The sequence below is a fragment of the Callospermophilus lateralis genome, chromosome 11, assembly GCF_048772815.1.
Source record: "Callospermophilus lateralis isolate mCalLat2 chromosome 11, mCalLat2.hap1, whole genome shotgun sequence".
NCBI classification, from domain to species: Eukaryota; Metazoa; Chordata; class Mammalia; order Rodentia; family Sciuridae; genus Callospermophilus; species Callospermophilus lateralis.
Genome location: NC_135315.1, coordinates 42,895,399 through 42,915,253, shown reverse-complemented (window position 1 = coordinate 42,915,253; position 19,855 = coordinate 42,895,399). Strand labels below are relative to the sequence as shown.

Below are 19,855 nucleotides of genomic sequence, written 5' to 3'. Positions count from 1 at the left end.
TTCACATTCATTAGGATTTTAGGACCTCTGGTTTTGTTTTTTGTCTCTATAGATCTGTACTGTGAGCACTAACCATCTGTGGCTATTTAAATAAATAAAAAATAAAATAAGCATTGGGGTTGTAGCTCAGTGGTGCAGAGCTTGCCTCTCACGTGTGAGACACTGGGTTCAATCCTCAGCACCATATAGAAATAAATAAAATAAAGATATTTGTCCATCTGTAACTCAAAACTTAAATGATATTACATAAATAAATAAAATTTCAGTTTCTGTGTCATAACTAGCCATATTTCAAGTACTCAATAGCTTTATGTAGCTAGTGGTTCCCATATGGGACAGTGCGTGTATAGAATGTTTGAATTATTTCAGAAAGTGCAGTTGAACAGTGCTGCACTATCTCATATTTCCTTTTGTTCAGGTGTCCCTGACCTTTCTCTTAGAAACCCCATGCAACAGGAGCTAGAGCTGCATGGATACTTCAATTGAGTCTTCCCCTAGAGAGAGAAGGCAGTAATTGCAGATTTTCCTGACCCCAAGTGTGAGCAATTAGATGTCTAGCAATCTCTTTCATTTTGTCCTAAACTTTTCAGAAAGAATGCTAAAGGAGGCTCAATAACTATTACTCAGTGAACCACATCTATCTGCTGTAATAGTCTTGCCTGAATTACATCTAACAATTGCCATTAACAAAAGGAAATTTTAGTTTGTAGAAGACAAAATGGGACATGAAAAGTTAGAAACTGATTTTCATTCTGTTTGATAAACTTGACATTGTGAAATTCCCACACATCTTCTGCTCAAGTGAACCTCTTATACAGTAAGAGAAATGCTGCCCACTTCAGAATTCTTGTGATCAGGTAATCAAATGTCATTTCTATCTTAATTGCTATTAAAGGAATTTGTATCATTTCATATCTTAGAACATCATAGGTTAATGTATCAAAATTATATTAAACCAAAATAGTACCCAGATTGTTTATAACAAGTATAAATAGTTCTTAAAATGTTTGTCACCGTTTCTTTAGCCCATCTTAAGTATTATCCTGTATTTTAAGTAATAAATTTTTAAAATATACATCATAACTTTGGTTTCTAAAGTATACCATGTGTATTTCAAGTTATAAACTAATAAAGCTTCTGTTGTCTAATTTTGGTTTTAAATCTTTGTATCCATAATATCTTGAAATGTTTGTTGAATGGGATGAGTATCTACTAAAATAAATAACTGTACTTTAGTGGAGAAAAATCTCATGAGACTCAGGTAAACTATGTAAATATACCAGGTGTGAGGCAGCTGTAGTGGTGCATGCCTATAATATCAAGCGATTTGGAAGGCTAAGGCAAGATGAATGCAAGTTTGAGTCCAGTCTCAGCAACTTAGCGGTCTCAAAAAGGAGATTTTTAAAAAGGGCTGAAATTGTCTTCTAGCAGTAGTGTGTTTGCCTGGCATGTGTGAGGCCCTGGGTCAGTCCCCAGCATTGCAAAATACATACACACACACACACACAACACATACACTCACACACACAACCAGTTGTGCCTAATTCAGACTTCTCCTTTCAGTTGTGTGGAAAAACTGCTACTTAATATTTTAAAAACAAAACACTCAAACCTGAATACCAGCTGAAAATGTGATGTTGATTCCTACATATCATTGTTACTTGTCAAAAGGTTGACTGCTATTTGGTCACCAGTTCATAGGTCATACTCCTGGAGCTCCTGTAGTCACTTAATTTCTAGATTGGTCACTGGGCTTCATATTTATACTCCAAATTTGTTTTGTTGCTAGGAACCTAGCTAAGCACTCACTAAATAAAAAAAACAAAAAAACTATTTAAAATGTAACCCCATTCTACCTTAGGAAACTATTTTCAAAACAAGTTTTCATGTGCTCACTCATCTACTCAACAAAAAGATATCTATTTCCTTCATGATAGCTGCACCTCTGGTGTTCAGACCAAGGGTTCCAATGCAAACAAGCTATTTCAGTCTTGATTTGACTGTCTTAAGCTCTAGAATCACTAATAGGATTTTGAGTAACAGGGCCAGCGAGTATAGCAAACAGCCCAGCTAGAGGCAAGCCTTCTTTAGCCATATAGTAATTCCAAAAATTTGACCTCAGTATTCTTCTGTTGTTTTTAAATCATTTACACAATGCTGTTCAATACCCCACTGTATCACTTTCAGATATAATAGAGCATCTACCATAGATTCATATTCAATATTTGTCTTATAGGACAGTACGTTCACATGTATCATATTACTTTACATGTTTTAAATCTTTAACTGTATAAAAGTTTAGTTTGTTACCTGCGTTTAAAGATGAATAAGTTGAAGGCTGAAAGAGGTGAAACAACTTGTCAGTGGGAGTTATAATTTTGAAGGAGATCAAATAGAGGTATTTTGTCACAGTAGATACTTAGTAAGTAGAAATTATTGTGTTTTAGGTATTCTTGCTTGCATTTTTTGTTTATCTAATTTAATCTTAAAACAGTCAATGATGAAAGTATTTTTATCTCAGATTTACAGGTGAAGAGACTTGGACACAAAACAATAAAATCATTAGCCTGAGGTTATACAGTTAGTACCAGAGCCCATGCTCTTAACCTCACTGCATTGTTCACCTCCCACATTCAGTGTTCTTTCTACTACATCATGCTGCCTCTCTAGATATATTGGGAGGGATCAGGTACAGGAACCTTTAAAAGAATAGAAAACTGTTGGGACAGTCTTGAGATAAAGTGACAGAAGTCTGGCTTAGGTAACAGTTGTCCAGAGAAGGGATGGGATAGAGCACATAGTCAGTTGGGAATCCATGGCTTTCTATACCATTCACTTAAAGCCTGGTTTCCTTCTTGGACTAGGATGTAATTGAAATTGTGTTTTATTTGGGTTTTGATTATTTGTTTTTCAGTGTTCTGGATCAAACTCAGGTCCTCAACCTTGTTAGCTAGGCAAGCACTCTACCACTGAGCAACATCCCCAGGGCCCAAAATTCTAGGGCTATCCTTTTACAATTGTTGGCGTTTGTCCATGGTAGTTCAGTACACAGATACCAAGTACTATTTTATTTATTTAAGTTATGTTGTTTATTTTTTTCCAATTTGAACATAAATCTTTATTAATTACATTTTGATATATAGAAATTTTAATAATAATACGATAGAAATTTTAACACTCGTGCCAAAATTTAGAGCTTAGGAGTTTATGTTTTGTGTTAAGAGAGTTAATAAACAAAGATAGCTTCCCAAATAGCAGGAAATAATTTATGGACTGCTTCTTGTCTTGCAGTAGCACTTGTACCATGGGCTTAGTCCTGCCTCTCTGGAGTGACACCCTAATTCATTTGGATGGTGATGGGTAAGTGCTTTCCCTTTTAATTTTCCTTCAGAAAGCCAAGAGGTAGGGTTCCATCTTAGTGAACTAGTCAACTGAGTGGGAGGCCCAGTATGCCCAACTGAACAAACATGTCAGTAGCTCAGTAGTAGCTTTTAAACTCCTGTTTTGTAAAGTGAAGTAAAAATACAACTTTCCAGTTTCTTACTTATTCCTACCGTAGTCAGCCAGATAAAGAAGGAGTAGTTTATTGCTCACTCTTTAATCTGAGCTTGTAGGCTATTGCAATGCCCTCCCAGAGGATATGTTCTGTTTCAAATAACCTCTTGCAGCCTCTGCCAGCTGTCACCCTACAGTATAACTCTTTCCTGTGCCAGTTCCTTCCACTGACCCTTCCAACCCCCACCTTCTGGTTTTTTTAGAATGTGTCCCCAAGAGACTAAGATGTTTGCTCCAGTTTATAAAACCAGGGTCAGGTTTGCTAACAACCCAGAAGACTTCCAAATGGAAATATACAGAAGAAGAGTTTGACCATATCTACAACTGGGAAACTTTTAATTGCCTACCAGTTTATTGAAGCTTTTCAGTCAAGCCTTAGTTAACTTCTAAGTGATGTACTTGGTAATTCCTTCTATTGAACCAGCTATTGCTAGCCCAGAAAATAGGCTTGAAAACTCAAAACTGAACTAATTTACCCTTATTTGTGAATTTTTGTTTTGTTCTCTTTTGTCCTTAGTGGGTTCAGCGTGTCAACAGATAATAGAGTTCACATATTCAAACCTGTATCTGTGCAGGCAATGTGGTAAGATGACTTTTAATACCTCTACAAAAAGTGTTTTGTTTTTTTTTAATTATTCTATAAGTGTTTTAAAATATGTTCTTAGAGTAATACTTTGCGAGAAGTAATATTTGAAAGGTCCAATTTACTGTTAAAATGCTGTATGCTTTGTTTGTCTGTTTAGGATTTTTGTCATCGGTTTGGCCATCACAGTTAAAAATGACCTAAAAGTGCAATTTTTAAATTGTCACAGTGGAAGGCCTTGAGCATTGGTCTACAAGTGAAATCTAGAGGTATTCTTAGGCTCTGGTGGAGACAGTGGATCAAATACAGCAGATTAGAACTGAGTTTTATAGGAACACATTGACTAAGTTACTTAGCAGTCTTAAGAACCAAGTCTAGAACATCTTACTGCTGCTATGTATTAGCTCCCTGGTACCAAAAATAAATAAATATAGAGATAGGGACCATAAATGAGGTGTTTTTAGGTATATTTTGGGAAGGACTACAAAGCAGTCTTAATTCAAGTAATAACCTTACATCAGGCTTGGATGTTCTGAAGTAGACTGACTATTCCTCACTGTGTTAGCTTGTATTTCCTAAAGGAAGAAAACATTAATTATCCTGTACATCACAGTAAACTGGCCCCTACCTTTGAATCTATATAATAAAAAAAAATTCTCTAAGAAGTTGGCTTACTTTGAGTAATAGAACACATTTTTAAAGATTCTGCAACTTTATTTTTAAACCACAATCTTTAATAAAAATGGACTATTAAAAATTTTTAATTTATATAATATGGAATTGACAAGGATTTAAGGAATGGACAATCATATGCTATTGATAGGTTTTCCCAGTTTATTCTTCTTTCTGAAGAGTGATTTGCCAATGTGCCTTATCATTTTGCATGCCCTTTGACCTAGGAATTCTACTAAGAATTTACTCTGCAGTAATAACTATGGGAGTGTGCAAAGATTTATATAAGAATGATTGTTGATGTTCTAATAATAGCAAAAAATAGAAAACAATTTAAATGAAAAATAAAGATCAGTTAATTTATGATACATATGTTATTGAATATTATGCAGCCATAGAAAATGATCTAACTTAAGAATATTGAGGGGTTGGAGTTGTGGCTCAGTGGTAGAGCACTTGCCTGGCATGCATGAGGCACTGGGTTTGATTCTTGGCACCACATAAAAATAAACAAATAAAATGAAGATATTGTGTCCACCTACAACTAAAAAAATATTTTTAAAAAAAGAATATTGATATGGAAAGATGTTGATAAAGGCTATAAATTAAAGGATAAATGGTATGAAAAATAAATTAAAAGGCATTTTTAAGAAAAAGATGTAAACAGACTGACCACAGAGTTTTATATAACTGTCCTTTAGGAGAGAGACATTAATTTATAGCACTAAGACATTTTATTTGACAGATACTAATTGAGCTCCAGCAATGAGCTGAGCCTTCTTTTAGGTACTTCAAATACATCAATAAACAAAACATTGAAAGGTCTTTGTTCCTGTGTAACTTACTTTCTACCATTTCTGACTTAAGCTCTTCCCAAGCATACAATCAAAAAATACTTTTCAGTTTTGTTTACCCTTCATGGGAGTTCAGAATCAGAAGTCTCAGACTAACCAAAGCTCAAATCTGAGCCAGGCCCAGCGGCATATGCCTATAATCCCAGCAGTTTTGGTGACTAAGGCAGGAGGATCGAAAGTTTCAGCCCAGCCTCAGCAATTTAGTGAGGCCCTAAGCAATTAGCAAGACCTGTCTCAAAAAATAAAAAGGGCTAGGGATGTGACTCAGTGGTTAAGTGCCCCTGGGTTCAATCCCCAGTACCAAAAAAAGAATAACCAAAGCTGTTCTTAGAAGGTATTTCATGTGTATGAGTAAATGGTTTTTAAAAACTAGGAGACCAAATCACCATAAATGATAAAACATCATTAAATAAGTACTTTCTGGATATTGAAGGGATGTCCTCATGGCTTAGGAACATCTATGTATGTGATCTCTGTGGAGCCTCTAGGAACCATGGGGAAATGTATGCTGTTTCATAATCTCTATGTCAAGAGGAAGAAATCTTTATGTAGTATTGTTGAGATCTTTAGTTTTCTAGTGATACAGCCCCAGTGTGGTTCCAACTATATGATCATGAGCTCTATAGGTACCTAGATCTTTTTCACTAATGGATTGTTAGTCTCTTCCCCATCCCCAACGTTAAGGATACACCATATCTTTTAGTAAATCTTTTGGGCAATACCACCCACATCATCAGGATTAGAGGATCTTGAATTCCAGGGAGGGAGTAGATTCTCCAGAGGTCAAATGCTATAGAACTTAAAAATCAGAAGACTTTGAGATACACATGGGTTATTGGCCTTTTAGTACCCCACCATTCTGCGGTGCTCATTTCCCAGTGTATCTTTCAGGTCTGCTCTACAGAGTTTACACAAGGCTTGTGAAGTAGCCAGAATGCATAACTACTACCCAGGCAGCCTTTTTCTCACCTGGGTAAGTTATTACGAGAGCCATATCAACTCGGATCAATCCTCAGTCAATGAATGGAATGCTATGCAGGATGTGCAGTCCCATCGGCCCGACTCTCCAGCTCTCTTCACAGACATGTAAGTAGCTTACTGAGAGTGGGAAGGTCCTCTCTGTTCTGTGCTAGGCAGCATGTTCCTCCCTGATTTCTTATCTTTAGGAATCAATCTTATCCACTTTTATTAGACACTATCTACATCTCTGCCACACTCATCAACCCTGTTAATTCTGCTGCCTGCAAAGGCATGAAGAATTTCACACCTGAGTACAGTGGAGGCTCCACAATCAAGAATTGCAATACCATCAAATCGATTATTCAGATTCTACTAATTTGAAATCTGAGTTTAAAGGAGTTAGGCTGAAGTTTGTGTTTGCATTGTGTGTGAAAGGAATACTAGGTAAGCAAATTAATGGCAAGAAACTTAGATGTTTGTCATACTTAACAAGATGTTTCCAATTAATTTGAAAGAATACATAGGTTCTAAGCTGATTTTGAACTTATTACTGTTTAAAAAAATTTTTAAAACATCCTGTCAGTCAAGTGTCTTACTCCACCATTGTCTTAAGTCCTTGTCAGTGAGATTTTATTAAATCTCCCTGGTGCACTGTGAGTTGGATTAAGGCCTAAGGTGGAGCTGATGTTTATTTCCTTTTTAGGTTTATGTGTTGAAACTTCTGTGACTATTTTGGAAATTTTTTTACACTTAGTTCCTGCTTTGGAAATTAAGTAGGGTGTTTATTTTGCTCTGAATTGGTCTTTCTGCACTTACAAGGTATTCTACAGCTTAAAAGAAAAGTAGTTACATACTATCTGACCTTACAGTCAGGATTTATCTTAAGATTCCTAAAGTCTTGCCAAAACAGTTCGTGATTTTTAAGAAAAAAAAAAAAATGAGGTCAATGCAGATAATAGTCTAATAAATAACTTTTATTAGAAAAGGTGAAATATCCAAGAATTGTATGAAAGAAACAGTCAAAAAAGCACTAGAGGGGCTAGAGTTGTGGCCCAGTGGTAGAGCGCTTGCTTAGCATGTGTGAGGCACTGGGTTCAAGTCTCAGCACCTCATACAAATAAACAAATAAAATAAAGGTCCATCAACATCTAAAAAAAAAAATATTATAAGGGCTGGGGATGTGGCTCAAGTGGTAATGCGCTCACCTAGCATGCATGATGCACTGGTTCAATTCTCAGCACTACATAAAAACAAAGTAAAGATATTGTGTCCACCTAAAACTAAAAAATAAATAATAAAAAATATATATAAAAAAAGAAAGTCGTTTTTTAAAATATATATATATATATTTTAAAAAGAAAGCACTAGAATCTTTTTTGCACAGAGTGTTGTTGGCACTAGACTCTACTTTTCAATGACCTTAACCCTTTTAGTATCTCATAATAATATTCATAAAAATATTATTCATGATTTCACGCTTACAGCTGGTTAATGTGTTTCAGAGGAATGTTTCATCTAGCTCAGGGAAGTGCATTCTAAACCATACTTACATGAGAAAAAGAAAACTTGTTCACATTTTTTTCTGATTTTGAAAAAGAAGATTTTGAGACTATAGCATAAAAATAAGCGTGAAAAGGAAAGAAAAGAAAATTACTCATAACCTCTTATAACCATTAAATATTAGTTCTCAGTATGTAGAGTATAATCCCAATTTTAAGGTATATTTCACCAATAAATGACTACATATTTACAGAAAAAAATACATGGAAACTATAGGTCAAAGTATTATTACTGATAGAGGAATTTTTAGGGTTTTTTTTTTACTTTCTTTGTATTTTTAAATATTTCCCCAATTTTTTCCAATGAAATCAATGAAGAGAAATATGTGTTATAATGCTTTTTTCATCCCACCCTCCTTCCTAAAGTGATGAGAAAAGTCTATAAAATGCTGAGAACCAGGTGCAGGAGCACACGCCTGTAATCCCCATGACCTTCCAGAGGCTGAGGCAGGAGGATTACAAATTCAAGACCTGCTGCAGTTGAGTAAGACGCTGCCTCAAAAATAAATGAACAAATAAAAAGGGCTGGGATGTGTAGCCCAGTAGAGTGCCCCTGGGTTCAATCCCTAGTACTGGAGGGCAGAGGGGAAAGAAAGCTGAGAATATAAGAATATGTGCTAAAATTGACTAAAGTGCTGTACTGTGAATAGTTTTATATTTAAAATCCAAGGAAGTGGGAGAAGAAGAAAATATACATGCATGGTATTCCCATTGTACATCTAATTTTATGCCAGCCCTTCATATATGGAATCTCATTTAATTCTCATAAAACTCTATCAGTAGACAAATATTATTAGTGTCCTTATTTTATTTTATTTTATTTTTTTTTAAAGAGAGAATGAGAGAGAGGGAGAGAGAGAGAGAGAGAGAGAATTTTTTAATATTTATTTTTTAGTTCTCGGCGGACACAACATCTTTGTTTGTATGTGGTGCTGAGGCTCGAACCCGGGCCGCACGCATGCCAGGCGAGCGCGCTACCCTTGAGCCACATCCCCAGCCCAAGTGTCCTTATTTTATAGAAAAGGTAACAGGCTCAGGGAAAAGAGGGAACTTTTTTTTTTTTTTTTTTTTGAGAGTGAGAGAGGGAGGGAGGGAGGGGGAGAGAGAGAGAGAAGTTTAATATTTGTTTTTTAGTTATTGGCGGACACAACATCTTTGTATGTGGTGCTGAGGATCGAACCCGGGCCGCACGCACGCCAGGCGAGCGCGCTACCACTTGAGCCACATCCCCAGCCCAAAAATCTATATCTTTTCACATATTTTTGAGCAAAGGAAAATCTCTTCAACTATTCTGTTTTCTAAAGAATGGACCTCCTATCCAACAAAATTAAATGTATAAACAGGTTACCTAAACATCTTATACCTGTTTCTTGGCGAGTGCGCTACCGCTTGAGCCACATCCCCAGCCCCGAAAAGAGGGAACTTGTTCAGTTTTACATCAGCAATTAAGTAGAAGGGCTGCAATTCAAACCTAGGTCTGACTTATTCCAAACCATTGTCTCAAGGAAGTCTGAAGTATTGAGAGAAGTATCGCTAAACTAGGAAGTCTAACTTATTATTTTTATTTTATTTATTTGTTTATTTATTTATTTTTGAGGTAGGGTTTCATTAATTGGGATCTCACTAAATTGCTGAGACTGGCTTTGAACTTGTGATCCTCCTGCCTCAACCTCCCAAGTCACTGGGATTATAGGCATGTACCACTGTGCTCAGCGAAAATTTGTTTTTACCAATATGCTTTTTTTTAAAAAAAATTTTTTTTAGTTGTTGATAGACCTTTTTTTTAATTTATATGTGGTGCTGAGAATTGAACCCAGTGCCTCACACATGCTAGGCAGGTGTGCTATCGCTCAGCCCCAGCCCCCGCCCCCAATATGCTTTTAAACAAAAGACTGAAATTATACATTTATTTTGTGCTTTGAATTATCTAGGAAAATTAAGCATGAATGAGAATGTTAGTCCAGTGAAGACTGTGATGCCTTTGCTTGTTGATAGGGAAATGACACAGTTATTAGCTGTATTATGCAGTGTATGTGAAAAGCTAGGAGCCTAAGTGGTGTGGAGCTCCAAGGTTATGGGGTTAGAGCATCCATCTTTGGAAATTATTGAAGCTATTTTTGCCACCAGTGATAAAGGATGTAGGCCCCAAGGGCAGGCAAGATGCCTGAAGGCTTAGTCCATTATCCATCTCCAAATAAGGAGGTGTAGAGCAGATACCTTTCTTGAGTTAGGGGAAAAGATGAAGTAGACAGTGCTCTCTGACAGCCTCACTCACATTCTACATGATATGAAATAGTGCTTTTAAAGAGAAACATCCAGTTACATTGAACCAATACTTTTCTGGTAATTGGAGAGTCAACTCTTTAGTCTGATTTCATATTAAACTTCCAAGAGTAATTTTATGTTTATGAAAAATGAAGGAAAGCAACACAGTCCTGCAAGTAGAGTGTTAGACTAAGTTAAACACTGATTTTTCTGCCAGTGTATGTGATCATCAGTATGTCTTGTACCATGTTTGGTTTTTTTAATTTGTAAAATGAGAATAACAACTTCACAGAGGTAGTGTGAGAGTTGTCATGAAAAGGAAAATATTTTGGACAAAAGTACTCTATGTAGTACTCTAGTACAAAAGTACTCTAGATAGAGAAGTTTCCTTACTGAATTCAGAAGGCAGGATCCTTTTCCTTCTTTCATGTTTTCACTTCACAATGAGTCATCAGCATAGTGTGGTATTTTAAGCTACAGAAGACCTACTACCATAGTGGGTCACACTGCTGGTCTACCCAGTTTGGTATTCTAGCTCAATTATCGATACCCAGGGGTACTTCACAGGGAAGCATGAATATGGTCCTCCATTAAAAACTACACTCCTTATAGCAAATTTATCTTTGTTTCTTCATGGATCTATATGTATTTAAGAGGCAAAGCTTGCCAATTTGGAAACATAATCAAATGGTAACACTGAAATTCCTGATTAAGAAATATCACTTCCCTATTTTCAGACCAACTGAACGAGAACGAACAGAGAGGCTAATTAAAACCAAATTAAGGGAGATTATGATGCAGAAGGATTTGGAGAATATTACGTCCAAAGAGGTAAGAGACCTCAAGTCTTCATTGTTCCAAGGCTACGAGTGGGATAACAGTAGGTGTGGGGCTAGAAATGGTACATATTTGAAAGAGATTAGTAAAATATGTCATCTTTGTTTCAGATACGAACCGAGTTGGAAATGCAGATGGTCTGTAACTTGCGAGAATTCAAGGAATTTATAGATAATGAAATGATAGTGATCCTTGGTCAAATGGATAGTCCTACACAAATATTTGAGCATGTGTTCCTGGTAAGTTTTAAGGACCACTTTAAGTGGTATGTTGAAGTACTGTATGGACTGACGGATGGAGGGAGTAATTGTTTAATTTTATTATATTTAAATAAAATATAACTTACATTCAAAAAGAAGATTGTAAGTACTCAAACCTCATCACTTCCTAGTCGTTTCACTGCATTTTAATATGATCTCTGCTCTTAAGGTTATATACATACATCTGTCATAAAGTGGAAGTGATATAATGGTGTGCTAATGCTCATCTCCTTCCACTTTCTCACTCAGTAACATCAAACTGGTAGATTAAAATTGATCATAAATTGGGCATGGTGATACATGCTTGTAATCCCAGCAGACTCAATAGACTGAAGCATGAGGATTGCAAGTTCAAGCCAGACTCACCAACTTAACGAAACCCTGTATGTTAATTTAAAAAAAAGGGGGTAGGCACTCAACCACTGAGACACAGCCCCAGCCCTATTTTGTATTTTTATTTAGAGACAGAGTCTCACTGAATTGCTTAGCACCTTGCTTTTGCTTATGCTGGCTTTGAACTCATGATTCTCCTGCCTCAGTCTCCTGAGCCACTAGGTTTACAGGTGTGTGCCACTGTGCCTGGTTAAATAAAATATTTTTTTAAAGGGCTGGGGGTGTGGCTCCATGGTTAAGCACCCCTGGGTTCAACCCCCGGTACCAAAAAAAAAAAAAAAAAAATTCACTATAGTAGAAATATTTATACCAAAGAAATTGGCAAATGCTATGAATTAGCCTTTTCTTCCCCTGGATTGTTAAATATTTAATCAGCTTTTCATAGTACTTATATCAAAAACACCAGTGGTCTATAGTTTTATACAGTGCTAAATAGGATGATCTTTAAAATATTTCTTGCAAGTCTGTCAAATGTATATTTGAGCAGAACAAGTGGGAATTATTTATAACTGAGAGACCACTGGACCTTATTTATTAATTTTTTGTGATTCTGGGGATTGAAACCAGGGACTCACATGCCAGGCAAGCAGGCAAGCACCTACCTCTGAATTATAACCCTAGCCCTGGATTTTTAACTTATGCAATTTTATAGCTACATTTTGAGCAAACCTCCCCCCATGCTTTTCCTGATTACCAAAACATCAGTGACTAAACATTGTTCTTCATAGTTCCTGAACACTCAATGACCTATAATTAGCCCAAGGAGATCTCTCTGACAGATGAATTAAGAAAGCTTCTAATATCCTAAGACCTATTTTCCTTTCAAAGGTTAAAAACGTCTAGCTTTCATCTGTACCCATTAGAGTGAACAAGGTTAACAAGAATAATTAAAAACCAATGAGGAATGCTATAGGAACCTCATTTTTTTTTAACTTCCCATACATTTTGGCCAAAAATGTTAACAAGAAACTATATCAACTGGTTTGTGTTTCATTTCCTTTCTCTGATGAGGACATTTGTGAACTGTGAAAAGATTATAAGGTGGGAAACTGGAGAGAAGAAGAAGAAATGCATAGCAACTGACTAAACTGGATCATGTTATTGAGTATTTAAGAGTTTATTTCACCAGGCAATTAAACTTTGTGCTGTAAAAGGGTTCTGCTGAGTTAATCTGTTGACATTCTAGAGTATGTGTGTCTCTAGAATGATTCATACTGAATTATAACTATGAAATTACTCAGAGCTGGGAGGGAAACTTTTTCCGGGTCTTTAACTTGACTAACATGTGTTGCCATTTCCGCATGTAGATCATACTGACCTATTTGTAAGGTCAGTATGATCTACATACTGGGTTATGTAGATCATACTGTCTTCAGTTTTAATGTCCCTTATGTATACTTCCATGAGGGCTCAAAGATATCATGCTTATATATTGCTGGGAATAATCTTAAGTGTTAACTGTATAAAACTTACAAGTCATTCATTCATATGGGCCCTGCTCCCCACAAACTGTAGCCATGAAACCTGACTCATGTTTTGTTTTGTTTTTTATGAAGGGCAAATGCCTGTAACCAAAAAGAGCTCATATTAGAAAGTGACCAGAGTTACACTGAGTCACTTTCAATGTCCTTTTTTTTTAATTAAAATTATTTTTATTTTATTATTATTATTTTTTTTTTTCCATGCTGCAGATTGAACCCAGGGTCTTATGCATGCTAGGCAGGAGCCATGCTTCTGTATTATACATCCCCTTTCCTGAGCTTGGATTTTTAGTACCTTCAAAGAATATGGACATGATAAATATCAAATACAGCCAATTTCTGATTGGTCATCCTATTTTATTCTAGACATACTTCCTTATAGTTCTGTTGCCACCCTCTCTAATATTTCTTCCTTTTTAACATTTTCTCATATGGTATATCTGAGGGCAATTGGTAAATTTTAATAGTACTTTTAAAAAATTTAATTCCCCTCAAAATTGTATTTCCCTAATCAACTACAAAAGCATTCAAGTGGGCTGGGGATATGGCTTAGTAGTAGAGCAGTTGCCTAGGATGTGTGAAGCACTGGGTCCTATCTCCAGCACCAAAAGAAGCATTTATACTCGTAGATATATCTTATGATTTCACAATTCTTCCTTTTTGAGTTCTTTTTCTTATTACAAAAATAATTTGTTTATTGTAGAAATTTTAAATGACAATAAATCTTATTTAATTACCACCAGAACAGATTGTCTTTGTCACATTTTGTGCCTCCACTAGCTCCCCCACGTTTTTGTTTTTGTACTGAGGATTGAACCCAGGAGTACTTTACCATTGAATTACATCTCCCTTATGTTTTTGTTTGTTTGTTTATTTGAGACAGGGTCTCACTAAGTTGTTGAGGCAGGCCTCAAGCTTGTGATCCTCCTGCTTCAGCCTCCTGAATTGCTGGGATTACAGGCATGTGCTATTGTGCCCAGCTTAATTTTTACTTTTATTTTTACACACACACACACATCATATATGGACTTTATATTTTAGAGCAGTTTTAGATTTGCAGTGAAATGAAGCAGAAAAAAAATTTTCCATATACCAATTTTCATGCCATAATAAACAATCAACAGAGTGGTAACGTTTATTACACTTGTAACAACCAAAGTTCATCATTTTCATTAGGGTTCATTCTTGGTGTTATATGTTGTGTGAGTTTGGATATGTATTCACTATTTATATATCATTACAATTTTTATTTATTTTTGGTACTAGGAATTGAACCCAAGGGCACTTAACAACTGAGCCACATCCCCAGTCCTTTTTTATTATTTTGAGACAGGGTCTTGTTAAGTTGCTTAGGACCTTGCTAAGTTGCTGGTGCTGACTTTGAATTTGGCAATCCTCCTGCCTCAGCCTTCCCAGCCACTGTGATTATAGGTGCATACCACCACTTAGCTCAGTTTTTATTTTTAAAATCCATATCTTTCTTTTTTTTTTTAGGAGAGAGAGAGAATTTTTTTAATATTTATTTTTTAGTTTTCGGCGGGCACAACATCTTTGTTTGTATGTGGTGCTGAGGATCGAACCCGGGCTGCACGCACGCCAGGCAAGCGCGCTACCACTTGAGCCACATCCCCAGCCCAAAAATCTATATCTTTCCACATATTTTTGAGCAAAGGAAAATCTCTTCAACTATTCTGTTTTCTAAAGAATGGACCTCCTATCCAACAAAATTAAATGTATAAACAGGTTACCTAAACATCTTATACCTGTTTCTTGGTGGTTTCCGCCCTTTGTTTGCACTATCGTATCCGGCATCTTCTCCAGTGAGTCTGTACACTGCTGTCTTTCCTAGCAGTTGACATGGAAAAAGAGATCTTATCTTCCACTGCAAGTGGTGTGGTGTTAATTTTCTGCAAAGTCATCTCATCTTGTGCATAGCTGCCATGCTGGGAACTCAACCAGATTGTGTGAAGACAGGCAGCAGGATTTCCCCCTCCCTCTGGAAGAATGCTCAGCTCTGCGGTACACTACCCAGAGATCTATTTATTTGGAAAGATAATAGCTGGTATGGAGAGGGAACATGTAGAACATAGTTTAGAGAAAACTTGGTCCCTGATTCACTCCCAGGTTGCAGCAAACAAAAAGGATCTGCAGTACAAAAATAAGATTGATTGATGGGAAGCAAGAAAAAAAGTACTTTCTTACTCTATAAGTAAATGTGTACAACTTCTCTGAACTGGAAGCCTTTTCCCAACCAAATTTCAAAGTCAGCAGTACTCCTGGAAGATCTCTGATATGGATGTGGCTGGGTGCAGTGGCACACACCTATAATCCCAGTGACTCTGGAGACTGAGGCAGGAGGATCAAAAGGTTGAGGCCAGTCTTGGCAACTTAGCAAGACCCTGTCTCAAAAAAATAAAAAAGCCAGGTGTGTGGCACATACATGTAATCCCAGCTGTTTAGGCTGAGGCAGGAGGATTGTAAGTTTGAGGCCAGCCTTAGCAATTTAGTGAGACCTTAAGTAACTTAGCAAGACCCTGTCTCAAAATAAAAATTAAAAGGGCTGGGAATGTAGCTAAGTAGTAAAGTGCCCTGGGTTCAATCCCTAGTATGGAAAAATTCAGCCTCAAACTAGTTACTTTTACTTGAGGTGCAGAGAAATGGAGAGTGTATGAATAGATGAAACAGTAATCAAGTGAGTTATTTTTATCATATTCCTGATTTTTATCTCTGTACTGAAGATGTATAACAGAAAATTCTCTTAGAATGAAAAGTTAATAGTATATGCTTGGTATCATAGTAATATGACTCTTACATCATGGAAGTTGTAAGTATAATATGATAAATAAGATATGGACAAGGATACCTGTCCTTGGAGATTATGTCAAATTGTATTTATCCTAATAGAACCCCCAGTATACTCCTTATCTGCTGTAACTGTGTTTTCTTATTTTTCTTAGAACTGTTAGAGTATTTCCTAAACATCGGGGCTATTTCATAAGGATATCATTTGAAAAGAAATCAGTTACTTGGGTCTTTGTGTTGATGCACAGTGTGGGAGAAATCAGAGTGAAAGATGGAAATGAACTTACTTAAAAATATATTATAGCCCTAATCATTTTACATTTCTGTAAGATTCTGTTTTGCATAATTATATAGAACAAAGTAAAAATCCCTAAGGAATTATGTAATTATAAGCCTGAAAAGCCCGAGGTTAAAGAATAAAAATTTTAAAAAAAGATTTGTTCTGTGGAGATCCCAGGCATCTGAAATTCCTGTATAGAGGACAGAAAAGTAATTACAAGTTGATTCCAGTTCTTTCAGACTAAGCCTGAAGCAACACCCTACCCACAGCCCAAGTCACTTTATGTGGGCTTCACTGAGTCAGCAGCCAATGTTTTCAATTTATTTTGCCTCTGGATAGGGGTCACTGTAGATTGTAGATTGAATTCTCTCTGGACAGGTAGTAATACTGTGGACTATTCCCATCACACCATGGTTATTTCCATCTAACTGGACAGAGTTCTAAATTTAGAAGTGAATTGGTCACATTCCCCTGGCTCCAGTTTAGCTGCTTGACCCTTATTGTTTGGTGTCTGCCTCCTTGAAATCCTTTGTAGTTCTCTAGATATGGGAGCTAGGTTTCTAAGGTTGAGCACAGAACCTTCAAAACCTTCCTTTTTTTGTTTTTTTTTTTCACCTAATAAGTCAAATGATGTTTTCTTAAATGGAACTTCAGCACAGTGTCCTTGAGATCTCCCTGTTCAACAGTTTGATTGTAATATGATAGTGTTTATATAACAGTTGGCAGTTTTTTAAGTGCTTCATTTACTTATTTGATCATTCGTTCAACAAACATTTGTTGATCCTTTCTATTGTTCCAAATGAGACTAGGTATTTGGACTGTCTGAACCATATCAGAGAGATACTTAGAGAAAGCCAGTAGAATGAGGATACAGAGGTGACCCTTTATTAGACAATTAGGAGAGATCACTAGTTAACATTAGCACAAGTGATAAGGGCTGAAGCCAGATTGTCAGGGGTTGAGATATGTAGGAAATAAGGAAGTAGAGAAAGCATTAGACTATCTTTCTATGCATCTTGGCTATAAAGGAAAGATAGAAATAACAGTATCTAGAGAAGGATTCTGGGTAGAGAGGAAGTTTCCAATTTACTTACTTACGTACTTACTTACTTATACCGAGGATGGAACCCAGGGGCATTTTACCACTTAGCTACATCCCTGGGCCTTTTTATTTTTTATTTTGAGACAGTCTCGCTAAGTTGCTGAGGCTATCCTCAAACTTGCAAGCCTCCTACCTCAACATCCCAAGTTGCTAGGATTATAGGCTTGTGCCACCATACCCAGCTTCATATTAATAGGGGATAAACTTTTATGTAATTTGAGGGAAAGGTACCCATTAAGTAAAAGGACTGGAGTGGAAAGGATATTCATTTTACAGATAAGAAAAGGGAGAAAGTTCAAACATTTGAACTTTGTCCCACAGTAAGAGGAGAGTCAGAACTTCAACTCAGGTCTTCTTTTTTTTTTCTTTTTTAAAAATTTTTATACCTTTATTGAGGCAAAATTGAAATATAATAAATGCACATTATTGGCGTATAAAATTTTATCAGTTTTGATACATGTAACAAATATAATCAATATAAAAAGCATTTGCCTTTTTTTTTTAATTTGAAATCATGCAGACTGTGTTTCCTACATGACTTATTATATTAGAAATCAACCACCTTAAGATATGTAGGGGCTGAGGTTGTAGTTTAGTGGTTGAGTGCTTGCCTCACATGCGTGAGGCACTGGGTTCAGTCCTCAGCACCACATAAAAAAAAAAAAAAAACAAAGATATTGTGTCCATCTACAATTAAAAAGAAAGTTTTTTTAAAAAAAAGGATATATAGAACTTCACTCCCACATGTCAACTACTTCAAAATTAAATGGCACACTTATAAATATCTCACAGATCAAGGAAGAAAACACAAGAAAAGTAAATAAAAAGTGTGTTAAATTAAGTAATAATAAAAGCTTAAAATATCAGAATCTCTGGGATAAAACAATACTCAGATGAACATTAATAACTTAAAGTACTTGTATCAGAAAAAAGCTAGATTAACAAATTATTTTCAAATTAGGTAGTAGGAAGGAAAAAATAAGTAGGAGCAGAAATATGTGAAATAGAGAAGAAATAATATAGCTAATGGTTGATAAAAGTGAAACAAGTCTAATCAAGAAAAAGTAAGAACACATAAATTAATATCAATGGAAAGGGAGCTATCAAAATAATCCTACAGATGCTAAAATTATGTTAAGGTAATATTAAAATTGCATGCTAACATATGGTAGCTTACATTACATGGTCTGTATTAAAGAAGGATCCATGTGCTGCTGAGAAGAAAGTGTATTCAGTCATTGACAGATGAAATATTCCATATATGTCTGTCAAGATCTGTCAAGTGTAAATTATCAATTGTATTTTTTAGTTCTCTAGCTTCTTTTTTTTTTTTTTGGTATCAAAGATTGAACCCAGGGGCACATCCTCAGCCCTTTTAAATTTTATTTAGAGACAGGGTCTCCTTGAGTTGCTTAGGGCCTCACTGAGTTGCTGAGACTGGCTTTGAACTTCTCCTGCCTCAGCCTCCTGAGCCACTGAGATTACAGGCATGCGCCAATGTGCCCAACTATAACTTATTTATTTAGTTTTTGTTTGGAGGATCTATCCAGTGGTGACAGAGGCATGTGAAAGTTACCCAGTATTATTGTGTTGGTCTGTTTGATTCTTGAAACTGAAAAGTTTTTGTTTGATACACATAGATACTCCATGGTTTGGGCACAAGTATTTACCATTGTTGTGTCTCGTTGATGTATCATTCCCTTAAACAGTATGAAATGTCCTTCTTTTCCATTCTGATTAACGTTGGCTTTTGAAGTCCACTTTATCTGATATGAAGGTAGAAACCCCCAGCTTGTTTATGAGATCCATGTGAGTGATATAGTTTTTTTTCCATCCTTTTACCTTCAGTTTGTGAATGTCTTTGCCTATAAGGTGAGTCTCTTGAAGACAGCATATTATTAGGTCTTGTTTTTCAATCCAATCTGCCACTCTGTGTCTTTTGATTGATGGGCTTAGGCCATTTACATTCAATGTTTGCCACCCTAGACCAGCACAGCCGGCTAAACTAGGGGTCACTAGAGTGAATTTCCTAAGGTATCAAATAAAACACAGACACACAATTTACCTTTAATTTAAGCCCAGGATGGCTCCTCCGCCCTCAGCCTCAAGCTCCCCAAATGGGAGAGCAAGGAATGTCACGAGAGGCTGGAGAGAGAGAGAGAGAGAGAGAGAGAAAGAACTTTTGGGAGACTCTCATTCTTTAGAAAGTTTCATCCAATAAAGATCAAGAGTGTTGGGGTTACAAAGTCAAG

The 19,855-nt window shown here is 36.1% G+C and overlaps 1 protein-coding gene across 4 annotated transcripts in view; it reads left to right on the top strand.

Annotated features, from left to right (window-relative positions):
• Window positions 1-19,855, top strand: part of Ssh2 (slingshot protein phosphatase 2) — a 265,723-nt gene that overhangs the window by 211,382 nt on the left and 34,486 nt on the right. For 3 of the 4 annotated variants that reach the window (XM_076871695.1, XM_076871694.1, XM_076871696.1), the window contains 5 exons: window positions 3,292-3,360; window positions 4,073-4,138; window positions 6,556-6,750; window positions 11,186-11,279; window positions 11,396-11,524. In XM_076871695.1, the coding sequence (XP_076727810.1) occupies window positions 3,292-3,360; window positions 4,073-4,138; window positions 6,556-6,750; window positions 11,186-11,279; window positions 11,396-11,524 (553 nt within the window). Of the gene's footprint in view, window positions 1-3,291; window positions 3,361-3,865; window positions 3,958-4,072; window positions 4,139-6,555; window positions 6,751-11,185; window positions 11,280-11,395; window positions 11,525-19,855 lie in introns of those variants that run through there. The other variant, XM_076871697.1, reaches the window with a different exon arrangement.